Source organism: Oryza sativa, chromosome 5 (genome assembly GCF_034140825.1).
Source record: "Oryza sativa Japonica Group chromosome 5, ASM3414082v1".
Lineage (NCBI taxonomy): Eukaryota > Viridiplantae > Streptophyta > Magnoliopsida > Poales > Poaceae > Oryza > Oryza sativa.
In genome coordinates, this window is record NC_089039.1 from 12,101,033 (window position 1) to 12,114,889 (window position 13,857).

A 13,857-nucleotide genomic window follows, 5' to 3' on the forward strand; every position below is an offset into this window, starting at 1 on the left:
GTCAAGCCCCATAAAACTAATTTGGACATGCATCTAAAGACATGTCATGAACATGAAAGTGAACAAATAAATTAACTCATATAGGGTATATTCTATCTTAATCATCTCTATAAGTATCCTTTTAATTTAATACTAAAGTAAACTTATGCATAAATAGGTAAAAAGCTTATGACCTGTGTAAGGTAAACTGTAATTCTAACATATCAACATCACCTCATGTTAAGAATAGTCCAAATAAAACTTTTATAAACATGTACATGCATTTAGGAAAGGGAAACACGTATAAGAGATAAGCCTCGTGGATTATCTAAAATATTTTGTGCAAGATAAAATCATGGAAAAATTTATGTAGAATATTATTAGCACAAGATATTCACTGTAATTTTGGTCAAACATTAACACTCAAGTTGATACCTTAAATAAACAAGTAAAACTAGTCAAATAATAGACTAAATATAGTTCTTAATCAGCAAAAACCATACATAACTAAAATATACATTTAACTGCATGGAAGTGTACAGGGTAAATAATTTATTCAAATACTAGGTTAATTATCATGAATAAATATAATTTTTCCAGAATTTATATTCTCTGTTTAGGTCTCTTAAAAATCTAACTAGTTTCCAAAGAGCCCCTTTTCTCCTAATTTCTGTGAGTAACCTATCCATAATTTTTATGTGCAACTAAAGAAAATACCCCCATCTTCTACCCACCTCTCTCACTCCAGCCTTGTTCCCTTCGCCCTGGGCCCGCATGGCAGCCTCTTTGGCTTGCTCCACACCATGTCCATCTCCTCCAACCGACCAGAGACAGCCGAGACTGAGAGAGAGATCGGCGCCGGCTGTGAACGACGCGTGGCCACAACGTGTCAACGCCATCAAACTACCTAGTCTAGGCTTCTCCTCCTCCAAGCTGCATCGCCACGCCCCATTATCCATTCCTAAACCGAAGAAACCAACCGAAGAAACCGAGAAGGAGAGCTCCATCTCCCTTTTCCTTCTCAACCTCGCCGCCGACCGTGAAGACGACGACCGCCTCCAGCGCCATTACGCTGCGGTCGTTTCCTCTTATCTTGTGTTCCATTATCACCTCTCCACGCCGACTCCATCCCTCTAAGTTTCATCCCCTTTCATGCAGTGGTTTGGTGGGAACGCAAACCTCGCCGACGATACTCTGGAGCACGCACCGGGTGCCGCCGTGGCGGCATCGTCGCCGTTGCCATCGATCTAGACCAAGCCGGAGCGAGCCACCACGCCACCAGCTTCACCTCGAGCGCCTCTCCATTTACCCCCAAGAAACCCATCCAATGGCGCAGCGATCTTGGAGATCGACATCGTCTTCTCCAACTCCGTTCAACCGCTTCCATCATCGAATCCATTCTCTCTGGTGAGCATCAGTCAAATTCCATGCATGCATGGCCTCCCTAGATAGCCTTTGACCTCTTGCATGCACCTTATTGGTGACTCCCCTTACAGACCGAGCAGCCGACGTCATCCCTGGAGTTGTGCCATGCCGCCATGGAGCTTCGCCGTCACTGTGGCTCTGCAGACACCCCCAGCCTTGTCTAGCATCTCGGTGAGCACCCTGCAGCCTATAGAACATACATGCATGCACCCAATTAACCAATACATGATTGTAGAAGCACATGCACCACCACCCGAAAACATCCTCTACTCGGACTCGCCGCTGGCGCTACTCCGATGTCCCCTAACCAAGAAATCTAGAGGATTGGAATCGCAAGAACATGCTCGTTCATTTTATCTTTTAACCCCAACTCCAACCGAGCCACCAATCGCCCCCGGTGAGCCCGGGATCGAGCTCAGCCATGGCTGCTCTGTCCCTATGCGTGTGAAAAAGAAGTCAGGGACCTAGTTTTGAGAATTTAAACAACTATAAGGTTCAATGTGTAATGTTTCCACTCAATGACATATGGACCTAGGACTGCGGCTTGATTTCCTGAAACCCTAGAGGCCTTTCTGCATATTGGCCTGAGACTAATCTGTGGACCCAATCTATTTAAATTCTGGAAAAATCTAAATGAAATGCCTAAAGCTTTATATTTTCATCAGAAAAACATGTAAATTTGTAAATTCCATAACAAATTGAAAACAACTCATTTTAGAGTAATTCAAATTACTGTTAACTCGTCAAATCATGAACTTTAGTGTTATTGCATAAAAACTTGCACTCACAGTACAATTTCTGTCTCTAAAATTCATCTAAGAAAAATCACATATAAAACATGCACAGGATTATAAATGCATACAAAATTCATTTCAACTCATTTTAGAGCAAACATAGTTTCTACATATCCACCAAAATGTTCTCTAAAAACAAAGTAAAATAAAACATATACACACTTTACATCAAATGCCTCTAAAACTAATATCTTTAAAATAACTAGTTCTGCATAAGCTGAACTTTAGAAGTTAATATAAAATTCATCTTAGATCCTTTTTGAGTAAACTCAAGTTCTGTAGAATCATAAAGTTGTGCACTTCAATGTTATAAAATAAAAAGACATACTTACAGTATAATAAAAACCCCTAAGCATTTATGTAAGGAATAAGCAACATGGCGCATACCTTAAATTGTAAAATTTGTAGAAAATTCATCTATAGTCTAAATGAAGTGAACCAAATTTCTATACAACCAGCAAGTAATATACTTCAACCTAGTAGAGTGAATTATAGCACCCTCTATGCAGACTATATGATGTGACCATGGCTACCACGGATGCAACCATTGCTCACATCATGGATGAACAAGAAGATATCGAGATCAAGTACTCCAAGTGCTGGAATCCGATTCGGCCACCTACTACACTGCTGACTTCAAACAGCCACCAAATCTGCATACGACCTCCGTTTTCGGCCCGTGAGTACTTGATGGAAAGCTCTCGGAGCCCTCTTTCTAACGGATCCAGCCTCTTCTCTGAATTCTATCTCGTGTGGCCAGAATCACAGGAACAAGGTGTTGCATCACCTATAATGGGCCTATGGGCTTGTAACTTCATTTGGGACCCCGGCCCAGGTGGGGCCCATGTGGGGTGCGCCCCAAGCTGGTGGAGCACGACCCTAGGCACCCCTAGGTCGTCCTCCCACCCCTATATATAGCTAGTTACCCCTTCAGGGTTTCTCGGGTTTTTGTTAGATTAAAGTTTAGCCATTGCTACTTGCTTGCAGCGCGCGTGTCGGCTAGACCGTCCGTCTGCTTGTTCTTCGGAACCCCAACTTATCATTTGTATTAAATTCCTATTTGCAATATCAGATTGCTTTATTCTTGTTCTTGCTTGTTTCTTCGATTTGCTTGCAGGAATAGGGTTGATCTGCACCGGCAAGATCAACAACCTACGGAGAGGTGTATCGATCGCTAAGGCGCAACACAACGTCTCGTACGGTTGTAGTCGGATCGTCAACGTTTCTCCCAAATCGTAGTTATCACAACTCACCGAAAGATCGGGCCAACAACAGCCTTGAGTGTTGAGAGGAACTCAGGGTTCATCAGGTGGTATCAGAGCTTTCGTTGCTCGGTGAGTTTTTATCTTCCTATAACCAGAAAATAGCCATACAAAAAAATTCGTATCATTTACCTAGCCATATTGTGCCATTGCATTGTTCTTTTCAGTTTTTGCTTTGTTGAATTTTGTGTTGCATCGTCACGTCGTGTTGCTGGTCTTAGCGTCTAGTTCGTTTAGAGTTTCGAGTTCTGGTCACGTTTTGTACCACAGTCGTCGCTGCCACCGTGTCTCTGTTGTTGTCGGGACCTACGAAAATGGAATCGGCTCGCTGCCACGGTTCTATTTTTGTAGTTTTCAGAAGTTTCTATCGGTTAGTTTTGGAGTTCTTGAGTTGTATCTAGAGTTTGCCGATCCTTGTGTGTGTTTGTTTTGGCCGTGCCTGTGTCGTGCACGAGAGGAGGAAGGTGAATTACCATATCTGATTTTGGAAGTAGTCAAGTTTGTTTTGGAAAGATATAGTAGATTGGATTGGTTAAAAATCAGTTTCCTTTTTATCCCATACACCAAATTCGGCTGCCATCCACTCCACCTCCTGGCCGAGTCCCACTCGCCCCTTTGGCCGAGTCCGACTCCCTCCCTCTCTTCCACCGTTCCGAGTTGTGTCAAACACCTTGGCGAATTTTTGTTTGGTGTCGGTTTCGAGATCTGTTTGGAAAAACGGAACCGGCATAAATTCAGCATTCTATTTTTTGTATAATTTTAATTTTGGGTTTAGACTTTTACATTTGAGTCCCTATAAATTTTATATTTATGTTTGAGTCCCTGTAATCTTACATTAAGGTCCTTGAGTCAGTTTTTGTTAAAAAAAATAAGAAAAAAAAGTGAGAAAAAAAAAGGCAGAAAGGTGCAAAAAAAAAAAAAGAAAAAAAAAGCCGCACCAAAAAAAATCAGAAAAGAAAAGGAAAAAAAAAAGAAAAGAAGAAAGAAGAAAGAAAGAAAAGAGAAAATATTGTTTTGTTTGAGCTGAACTTCATACATCAGAGTGTGCTTGAGTTGTTTCTGGTGCTATTTTGTGGTACCGTTTGTGTCTAGGCTCGCGTCTCTAGTACGTTCTAGCCTAGGACCAGCACGGTACTTGACTTTGAACAATTATTCAACTTTGCGTTCTCTGATTTGAGCATTTGCTATTCCTTTGCTACATATTTAAGCCTACCCAGAGCTCCACAGATTTGATTGCAGCCGTACAGCAAGTGTTTGCCGAGGCATCGATATATCCAACCTCTATTGGGGTGCTTGGTTGAGTCGGTGTACATCACCATTCCACTTGCATTGGTAAGATCTTGTAAGAGCTTGGTTAAAAGCTTGAGTGTGTGTGAGATTTGAGCTGCCAGTACCTAGTAGTTGATAGGAGCGTGTATATTCTTGTGTATGTTTCTTGTTTGCTGCTAACCATGGCAGGATTGCGCAAGGGGAAACAAGATGGTCATGCTCAACGTCAACATCTACACCTTCGACGAGATATGACGACTTCTTCACGTGATGCATATGAGGTACATGACTATAATTTTGCACAAGTTGCATGTAAGTTACCAGTCTATGATGGAAAGTATGATTCCGCTGCATACATTAATTGGGAGCTAGCAGTAGAAAAACAATTTGATGAGTATGATTTTTCTAATGCTCAAATGATTAAGGCTGCTAGTAATAAGTGTACCGGTTCTGCATCTTTTTGGTGGCATACTGTGGGGAATAAGCTTGAAACTTGGGATGAATGCAAAATACTGATGAGAAAAAGATTTGTGTTTTCATACTATAGACGTGCTCTCCTTGAGAAATGGGAACATCTAAAACAAGGTGACAAAACTGTTAGGGAGTACTTTCATGATTTTAAAATTTGTATCACTTATAGTGGTTTACAAGAATCTAATGAGAACACAATGACTAGATTTTTCAGAGGGCTTAATTTCAATATTCAGGCTGGGCTTGTTAATGTGACATATAATCATATAGGCCAATTGTTCATGCTTGCTTGCATTGTTGAGCGCAAAATTTTGGAGAATCCAATGGAGCAACAAGATATGCTTGTGCCTCCTATCACTGATGTTTTGCAGGAAGTTCAGAAAAGTCTCCAAAATGAGAAGAACGATATGTTTGAGATGTCACTTCCATCACTCGCGAATGAGGAGAAGGCTGATGCAGCTACATTATCTGAAGAAAGTTCGCAAGGTAGATTAAATGGTGCTGAGAGAAATGAAGGTGAGTATTCTCAAGGTGAGCTACACTTGTCCACTTTTCATGCTATATTAGAGCAACCATTAGTGGAATCAATTACTGAGTTGCCTTTGTCACAAGTTGATTTACTTGCTGTTCCTTGTGATAAAGAAGAGTTGTGTGATAATGTTTCACTTATATCCATGCCACAACTAGTGAATGAACATGTTAGTTCTACTATTTCTTTGTGTGCTGATTCTAAGCATGTTGTTCACATTGCTAATGAAGTAGAGGAACGTGAATTGCTATCTTCTTTAAATACTTTGGGCTATGTTCAGTTTGATGATTTTTGTGAGCTCGATAATTTGAAGGAGAAATTATTTGCTAAATCTGATTTGCCATGTCCAACTAATGCTATTTTTCATATCTTTGGCGAATATAATGATAGAGGAATATTTTTGGTGCATAGAGTTTACATTTGTTCAGATTTAGAACATCTTGTAGTTCCGGATAAAATATGCAAGCTAGAGAAAAATGTTATTGCTAACCAAATTGTCTCGAGTTTGCCTTGTTTTGATTGGAAGAAACAGGTTGTTGTAAATGGACTACGCAAAGAGCACCATATGGAAAAACCGAGGACGGTTTTCCGTGAAGAAGGGGAGGATGATGTGACCATGGCTACCACGGATGCAACCATTGCTCACATCATGGATGAACAAGAAGATATCGAGATCAAGTACTCCAAGTGCTGGAATCCGATTCGGCCACCTACTACACTGCTGACTTCAAACGGCCACCGAATCTGCATACGACCTCCGTTTTCGGCCCGTGAGTACTTGATGGAAAGCTCTCGGAGCCCTCTTTCTAACGGATCCAGCCTCTTCTCTGAATTCTATCTCGTGTGGCCAGAATCACAGGAACAAGGTGTTGCATCACCTATAATGGGCCTATGGGCTTGTAACTTCATTTGGGACCCCGGCCCAGGTGGGGCCCATGTGGGGTGCGCCCCAAGCTGGTGGAGCACGACCCTAGGCACCCCTAGGTCGTCCTCCCACCCCTATATATAGCTAGTTACCCCTTCAGGGTTTCTCGGGTTTTTGTTAGATTAAAGTTTAGCCATTGCTACTTGCTTGCAGCGCGCGTGTCGGCTAGACCGTCCGTCTGCTTGTTCTTCGGAACCCCAACTTATCATTTGTATTAAATTCCTATTTGCAATATCAGATTGCTTTATTCTTGTTCTTGCTTGTTTCTTCGATTTGCTTGCAGGAATAGGGTTGATCTGCACCGGCAAGATCAACAACCTACGGAGAGGTGTATCGATCGCTAAGGCGCAACACAACGTCTCGTACGGTTGTAGTCGGATCGTCAACGTTTCTCCCAAATCGTAGTTATCACAACTCACCGAAAGATCGGGCCAACAACAGCCTTGAGTGTTGAGAGGAACTCAGGGTTCATCACTATAGCTCTAAACCTTAATTTGGTAGAATAGGTACTAAACACATAGTAGTGGTTAAACAATGCATATGAATAAGTGTATATATATATATATATATATATATATATATATATATGCATGGTAGCTCCAAATAAATCCAAATAAACCTTGTTAGGACCAGTGGAGCCATAGTTCCATCCCCATCCACCAAAACTTAGAAGAACTTAGCTCATATAATAATTTCTAGGTTGATATAATATATTGCTAGCATAGGCTAGAGCTTCCCTAGTTTATAAAGATATGAACCGTGCTAATAAAGACCATAAGCTTATAAACTAAGATTAGATTAGTTAACTAAAATACTCATTTTATATATCACTACCTAGATGAGGTAAGTTCTGGACTTAAACCTCTAAAGCCATGAACCTATATAACACTATACACCTATAACACCTTATAACTTGTAAAATATATAAAGAATTCATATTAACTCCAAAAATTGTGAAACCAAATGTGTTAGTCTTAGAAAACACATATCTTCACCCCAGCAAACATAAACTTAATAAGAATCAACTTACAACAGCATTTCACAATAGTACCTAAGTAAATTCTATACTATACCGAACAAACTTCTAAAATTCATAACTCCCAAATAAAAAGAGATAAAATAGAAATTCTTTCATCTAAATTCATCTTAGACCAGTACCTATCCACTTTGCACAAATCATTCATTTTAGAGTATTTTGGATTTTTCGCATATTTCGGTTTTTAATTGCATAACATGCACTTTGTATAGATGCTTAATACAAATGATTGCTTAAGCGGTGAAGAAGTGATTTAGGTGCTGACTTTTTCCAGTTACAAGGCAAGTCCCACCTCCCTCTCTTTGATCACTTTAAACCTATGTTTTGGAGGTTATTGAAAATATGTGCAAATCTTGCATGTCGATTGTACACTAATAAATTAAAATTTTGTTAAACTTGTTAGACAAACTCCTATTATTTGCATTATCATCTTAACCCCACAAATATATATCCATATCCATCACTCCTAGCCATAGGAGCAATATGACTATACTGCTTTATATATATGAGTTTTGGAGTCAATAGGTTACTATAATGCTTAGCCTTACTTAGAATGGTCTTCCTTGTTATTATGGGCTCATTACAAACATGAAAATTGATTTTGAAATAATCTGGACAGAACTTTAATACTTGTGATTTTGACAAATAAAATGGTGGAAAACATAGATTTTAGGTTTGGGCCTCAAGTGGTGCACATATGGTGATTGGTTGTGTACCGATAGGAGGAGAGTGCGCCCAAATCGACCTAAGGACTTCACTCAATGTTAGTTCATTTCATATACAGTGCAACCACATGTGCTAGTATGGGATAGCCCAAGCTTAGTAAATTATTTATGGTTTAGCCTTACATTCTGGTAGGCCGATGTGTATGAGTTCGTATAATTCAGAGGAGCTTCCTATTTACCCCGAAGTGGTAGTTTAGGTGACTAAGCGTGTCCAATACAACATTATTGTGCCACGTAGTGGGTTCCCGTTGTGTCCGCCACCACGGCCTTAAGTTTAAGGCGTGGGCCCGCCACTTAACGGTTCTAGGTCATATTTCCAGTATGACTAGGATGGAGGAACACGTATCGTTCTGGTGTAAGGCTAAATCATAAATTTTGGAAAAGCTTTGTTGCGGGTAATAAATCGGGTACTTATGTATCGCGTGCCATCCTTTTACATGATTATTATTTCACATCATGTGGCTAAAGTGTACAAACTCTGCAGAGTTAAAACTAATCGATTAGCCGAGCTCGCGGTCATGAGCGGCGTGTGATATCTATTGAGTATAGACTTGTGTTTATTCGTCTAAATGCTGAAATTTACCTCCAAATTATGTTGAGATTTGAGAATGATGTCCTTGCTGCCATGGATAGCAATGAGGTGTATATTTATACATGATTAACGACTACTTTGATGCCCAATATGTCAAGTACTAGCTTGCTGAAATTTATTTCAAAGCAAATCTGATTTGGAAATGTTTTATGCAAATAAAACTTGCTTTATGCTAAAAAGAACCATATCATATCATGCCTTCCTTGATTATATGCCTTGCAAGTAGAGTGTTAGGCTTGTCTTGGTGCTTATGTACTAACTCTTGCTGTTGAATTAACCTTTTGTTTGCAGGTTTAGACTTAGTCTTTGAGTGATGCGGGTAATCGACTGCTTCTTCTAGGACTTGAACTTAATGGGGTAAACTGCTTCTTCTAGGACTTGAACTTAATGGGGGTAAATCCCTAGTCGGTGTGCTTGTGGATTGGGTAGACGAGCTTCCGCTGTTCTATTATTTATTTGGCCGGTCGGCCAATGTAACTAAAATAGATGTAGTTTATAATCGCTTTCATCGTATTTGTGTTTGTTATGTATAACCATGCTTGAGGTGAAAGTGTGAATCTAGTGCATATCCTGGGAACTAGATTCACATGAGTATGAGTTAAGAATATTTGAGATATTGTAGATCTTTAACCATTTTTGTCAAGTCTTCTAAATGTGTAACACATCTGGTCGCCGCCTTCGAGTGGTTTGGCGGGCACATCTCAGGCTGAAGTTGACTGGTAGGCTAAAGGCCCAGCAATGTCTCCAATATTGCTCTCTCAAGGCGTCGGATATTTCATTATACTTGTTTGATGTCTTGAATTATTCATTTCATCTCTCAATTATAATGGAAGGTCCGGAGAGCCTACGACAAAAGATCACTTCTAAAGTAGTGGTAGTGTGTGAGCATACACTTCTATATCTTATTATTTTTAGTTCTATAATTAGTTATGCTGTACTATTCTTTGTTTTCAGAAAATGAATGGTTTGCCAGATTTCTATTAAAACTATTATATTTTCTGCTCACAAATTGAACATCGAGTACCGTCTCACGAGCTGCTCATCATGTTTTTTATACCTTAATGTACACACGACTATATACGACTATATAGTTTATGCTATTTTTCTTCTTTCATTAAGCCATACCATTTCAATTATTTATAGCTCTATGGTCCACATTGTCCTTCGTGTCCCATCGTCTTATTTTTTTCCTTTACACGATCAATCAATATTTGATCTAAAATATCATAAAGCAAATAATCTCAATTGCTTATAGTTTTCTCGATGATTATCAAATATGCAATTATATGAAGTATACAAAATCGTGTCATTTAGCTAAAAGAACATATCTTCATCTTATATTTCTTTTCTATGTTTATCATACGAAATTTCCGCAGCAACGCACCGGGTTTCATCTAGTTTATTATTATAATCGTGATGTGGTTGTGATATTATCTTTTGTTAATGTGGGTGCTAGCGTTGATCTAAGACTAGCACATTATATACAGAGGATCCTAGTTGGGGTCCCGACATCTAGGGGAGTTAGTGACATTATTTACTAGCATAAGGATAGTGCTTAAGGTAGATAAATGCCATTAGATACGGGTGTGCTCTTCGAAAAGTGACATTATTTACTAGCATAAACACAATCAAGGTCAATAACCTTTTCGTAGGAAGCAATCTTGATTTATTTAAATTACTAGGCTGATTATCGAATGATTGACCGGTCAAACCCTTCTTAGCCATAATCATTTCATAATTAAAGTTTCGTTGTTTAAGTCTTATTATAGCTAGATCGTTCATCCTTATGGAGACTCGAATTCTCAGCCTTGGATTTGTTGGAACTAGATGGTTTATCTTTTTTTTTTTAACCTGGTCATGTCATTCTTAATCATCTCGTGCCAAGGATCTGTTACAATGATTTTTTTTTCTTTTGTGCATTCGGCTTGACATGGCAGAATCAAACATTATCTTGTTGTAAAAGTCTATTCTTCAAAAAGGCAGTACATGATCGATTTCCATCATAAAATTAGTTAAGCTATTTGTAGCACCACACAATTTCCTGGCAGTAGTTAATTGGCACAACCCAAAAACGTGGAGAAGCACAGGGAATCAGTGGACATAATGTGCTGCAGAATTAGAGGCCACCCACCATTTTCGAGGACGATGGCAATGCTATAAGAGTCCCTCCCACCTTGCGCATCTCACCACCCTTACCTTGGCCTCCTGTGCCGCTGCACATATATATAGCTCCCACCACCACGAGTAATCTAACAGAATAAATCATGGGACCAGCCCACGGCCACCTCGTCCTCCTCGTCGCCGCGGTGGCGTTGCTGTCAGCTGGCTTCCTCCCGCACGCTGTGGCGAAGAAGGGCGGCGCCGTGCCACCGGCGGTTGCTGACATATGCTCTCGCACTCCATTCCCAGACACGTGCAAGAGCACCGCCGGGCGGCACGCGTCCAAGTACCCGGTGATCGACGTCGTGGCTGTGCTCAACATGCAGGTGGACGCGTTCTCCAAGCGCACGGCGCATGCGAGGGAGCGCGTGACCAAGGTGTCCCGCGGCGCACAGCCTCAGCAGACGCAGGCGCTGAGCTTCTGCGACACCATGTACATGAACACCCAGGACACCATCGGCGCCGCGGAGCGGGCGATCACCTTCAGAGACAAGGCTACGGCGAAGATCATGCTGCAGCTCGCTGTGCAGGACTTTGAGTCGTGCGATCGGCCCTTCAAGCAGTCCGGGATCAACAACCCCTTGGAGAAGATCGACGTAGAGCTCAACCAGATGGCACAAAACTGCATGACACTGGCCAGCATGATATGAGACTCATGAAGGACTGAATCGATGAGAATATGAGATGTCACGTCATTCGATCAGGATGTCCACGGATTTGGGGAGGACCTGGGTTTGGTTTTTCCTTCTTTTACAGAAATTCATTTACTAATTTTGTGTTTTATTTTCTTGACAGTGTCTAAATTTGTTAATTATCACGACCCGACCTGCGTTTGTTGTGTAGGTCTTTTAACGTGGAAGAAGAGGGCCTTTTACGTTTATCATTTTGTACTGAGTTCACTAATTTGTTCCATTTGATTGATTGATGTTTTGTGTTAATCTTTGTTGTTGTTAGTGTCGAATAGTTAATTACTAGGGGTTCCTTCCCCCGTTGCTGCAGGGCAGTGTGGGTATATATATAAAGTTGTAACAACCATACGCGTTTTCAAAGCTCGTATGCAATTCCATATTTTGCCTTTTGCTCTAATTCGTCATCTTTAAAATATTATACTAGTTTGTATTTACTATTTTCGGTCTGTGAAATGTGCGTTGAGCTAGGCTGATCGGATCAGACAGTACCACTACTGAAAAACGATTTTTAGCAACGTTTGCCTTTTATTTTTCCAAACGGATATACACCTCCAAACCATAGCGCCGCCTAAAAAAAGTATCACGGGGCCAAGCGGACCACATAAGCGGACCACGCGCACATAAGGCGCCGCATGCGATTATTCCAGGCGGACTATCTTCGCAGGCTCCCAATTTCTTCCACCTGCAAAAATCCGGCTATATAGCCTTCTTCCTCCCCCAGCCCCTGTTCACATCCGAGGTTTTTCTGTCTCCAAAAGCAACCAAAATATAAGCGGGAGGTTTTGAACTTCAAATCTTCGAGGGTTTTCCTACAGTGGTTAGACCTATGCCTTTCCACTCTTACTACACATTTTTTTAATAATTTTAAAACCCCTTTTGTGATGGATCTATGCATGCAAAATAATGTAGGAAAAGCTAGCTCCATGTTTGTTTCTTTTTTTTTTTACTTTGCTTTGATATGTTTGAGTTGGATCTATGCATGCAAAATAGTGTGCTCCTTGATGCCATGTGGTTCTCTCATCCTCTAGTGATTTAATAATATAATATAATTACCCAAAATTGTGTATTTTGCTCTCATCTATTTGGCTAGATCTAGATAGGACAGAGAAAAAATTTCCTTGATGCCATGTAAAAATAATAATTTTATTTGTGTTTAATTTCCTATGTTTGTTGAATTTATGTATACTCTTTGATGCCATGTGATCCTCCCATCCTCTAGTTGGTTAAATATGATAATTTAATTACAAAGTTTTATATTTTCCTCTAGGAGAGATTAAAGGTCCATTATTTATCGTTAAATCTTTGATGTCATGTGGTCCTATCATCATCTAGCAGTTTAATATGATAATTTGATTACCTAATTTAATGTAAAAAAACTATGTTCACAAAAAATTCATAGATTAGCATCCCTTGTTACAAATATATGTTTTTAAGTTTTTTTTAATTGTAACATACCCGAATTCTAGGATTAAAGAATTTCAATCAAAACTAGTTGAAAGGAAAGTTCTTCATTTTTGTGAACCAAAAATTTCCATTTTTAAAACCTAGGTGAAGTTGATTTAACTCTTGCATGAATAAAATTTGAGGGCAAATTAAAACTTTTTCATTTATAACCTAGGACAAAAATGTAAACTTATGTGTAAGCATGCATACTCTCATAGGACATGTTTTGACTTGAGTCCTTCATATGCATCATTTGGATTTTCGATTTGCATTTCATAATAGGTCTCATGAATAATAACTAAGATCTAGATAAACAACGAAACCATTAGGGCCTAGTGCTAGCTAGAGGAAGTTAAAATATGAACCATACACCTTAAAATATATCAACATGGCTAATGTCATGCCTCACTAAACTAATTTGGCTACTCATCTGAAAGCATGTCATGAATATGGAAGTGAGTAAACAAATTAACTTATATAGAAAATATTCCACCTTAATTACCTTTATAAGCATCCTCTTAATTTAATACTAAAGTAAACTTATACATAAATAGGTAA

At 39.7% G+C, this 13,857-nt stretch overlaps 1 protein-coding gene and 1 long non-coding RNA gene across 4 annotated transcripts; both read left to right on the forward strand.

Moving 5' to 3' along the window:
- Positions 1 to 836: 836 nt before the first annotated feature.
- LOC9267909 (uncharacterized) lies at positions 837 to 6,905 on the forward strand. 3 transcript variants are annotated; one of them, XR_010741739.1, is made up of 4 exons: positions 893 to 1,386; positions 1,476 to 1,575; positions 3,316 to 5,010; positions 5,572 to 6,905. It is a non-coding gene; the product is annotated as an uncharacterized lncRNA (long non-coding RNA). The 3 variants fall into 3 exon arrangements; XR_001545900.3 differs by lacking the exons at positions 3,316 to 5,010; positions 5,572 to 6,905 and adding an exon at positions 2,708 to 3,283 and having other exon boundaries at positions 837 to 1,386; XR_001545901.3 differs by having other exon boundaries at positions 895 to 1,386; positions 3,316 to 6,905.
- A 4,288-nt stretch (positions 6,906 to 11,193) lies between these two features.
- Positions 11,194 to 12,253, forward strand: LOC4338293 (uncharacterized). Its single transcript, XM_015783393.3, has one exon. It carries the CDS (start codon positions 11,272 to 11,274, stop codon positions 11,815 to 11,817), a length of 546 nt encoding a protein of 181 aa, XP_015638879.1. The 5' UTR covers positions 11,194 to 11,271; the 3' UTR covers positions 11,818 to 12,253.
- Positions 12,254 to 13,857: the final 1,604 nt, after the last annotated feature.

What these genes read in the sequence shown, in the direction of transcription:
- LOC4338293 (XM_015783393.3), top strand. Translation starts at nt 11,272, where the DNA reads ATGGGACCAGCCCACGGCCACCTCGTCCTCCTCGTCGCCGCGGTGGCG.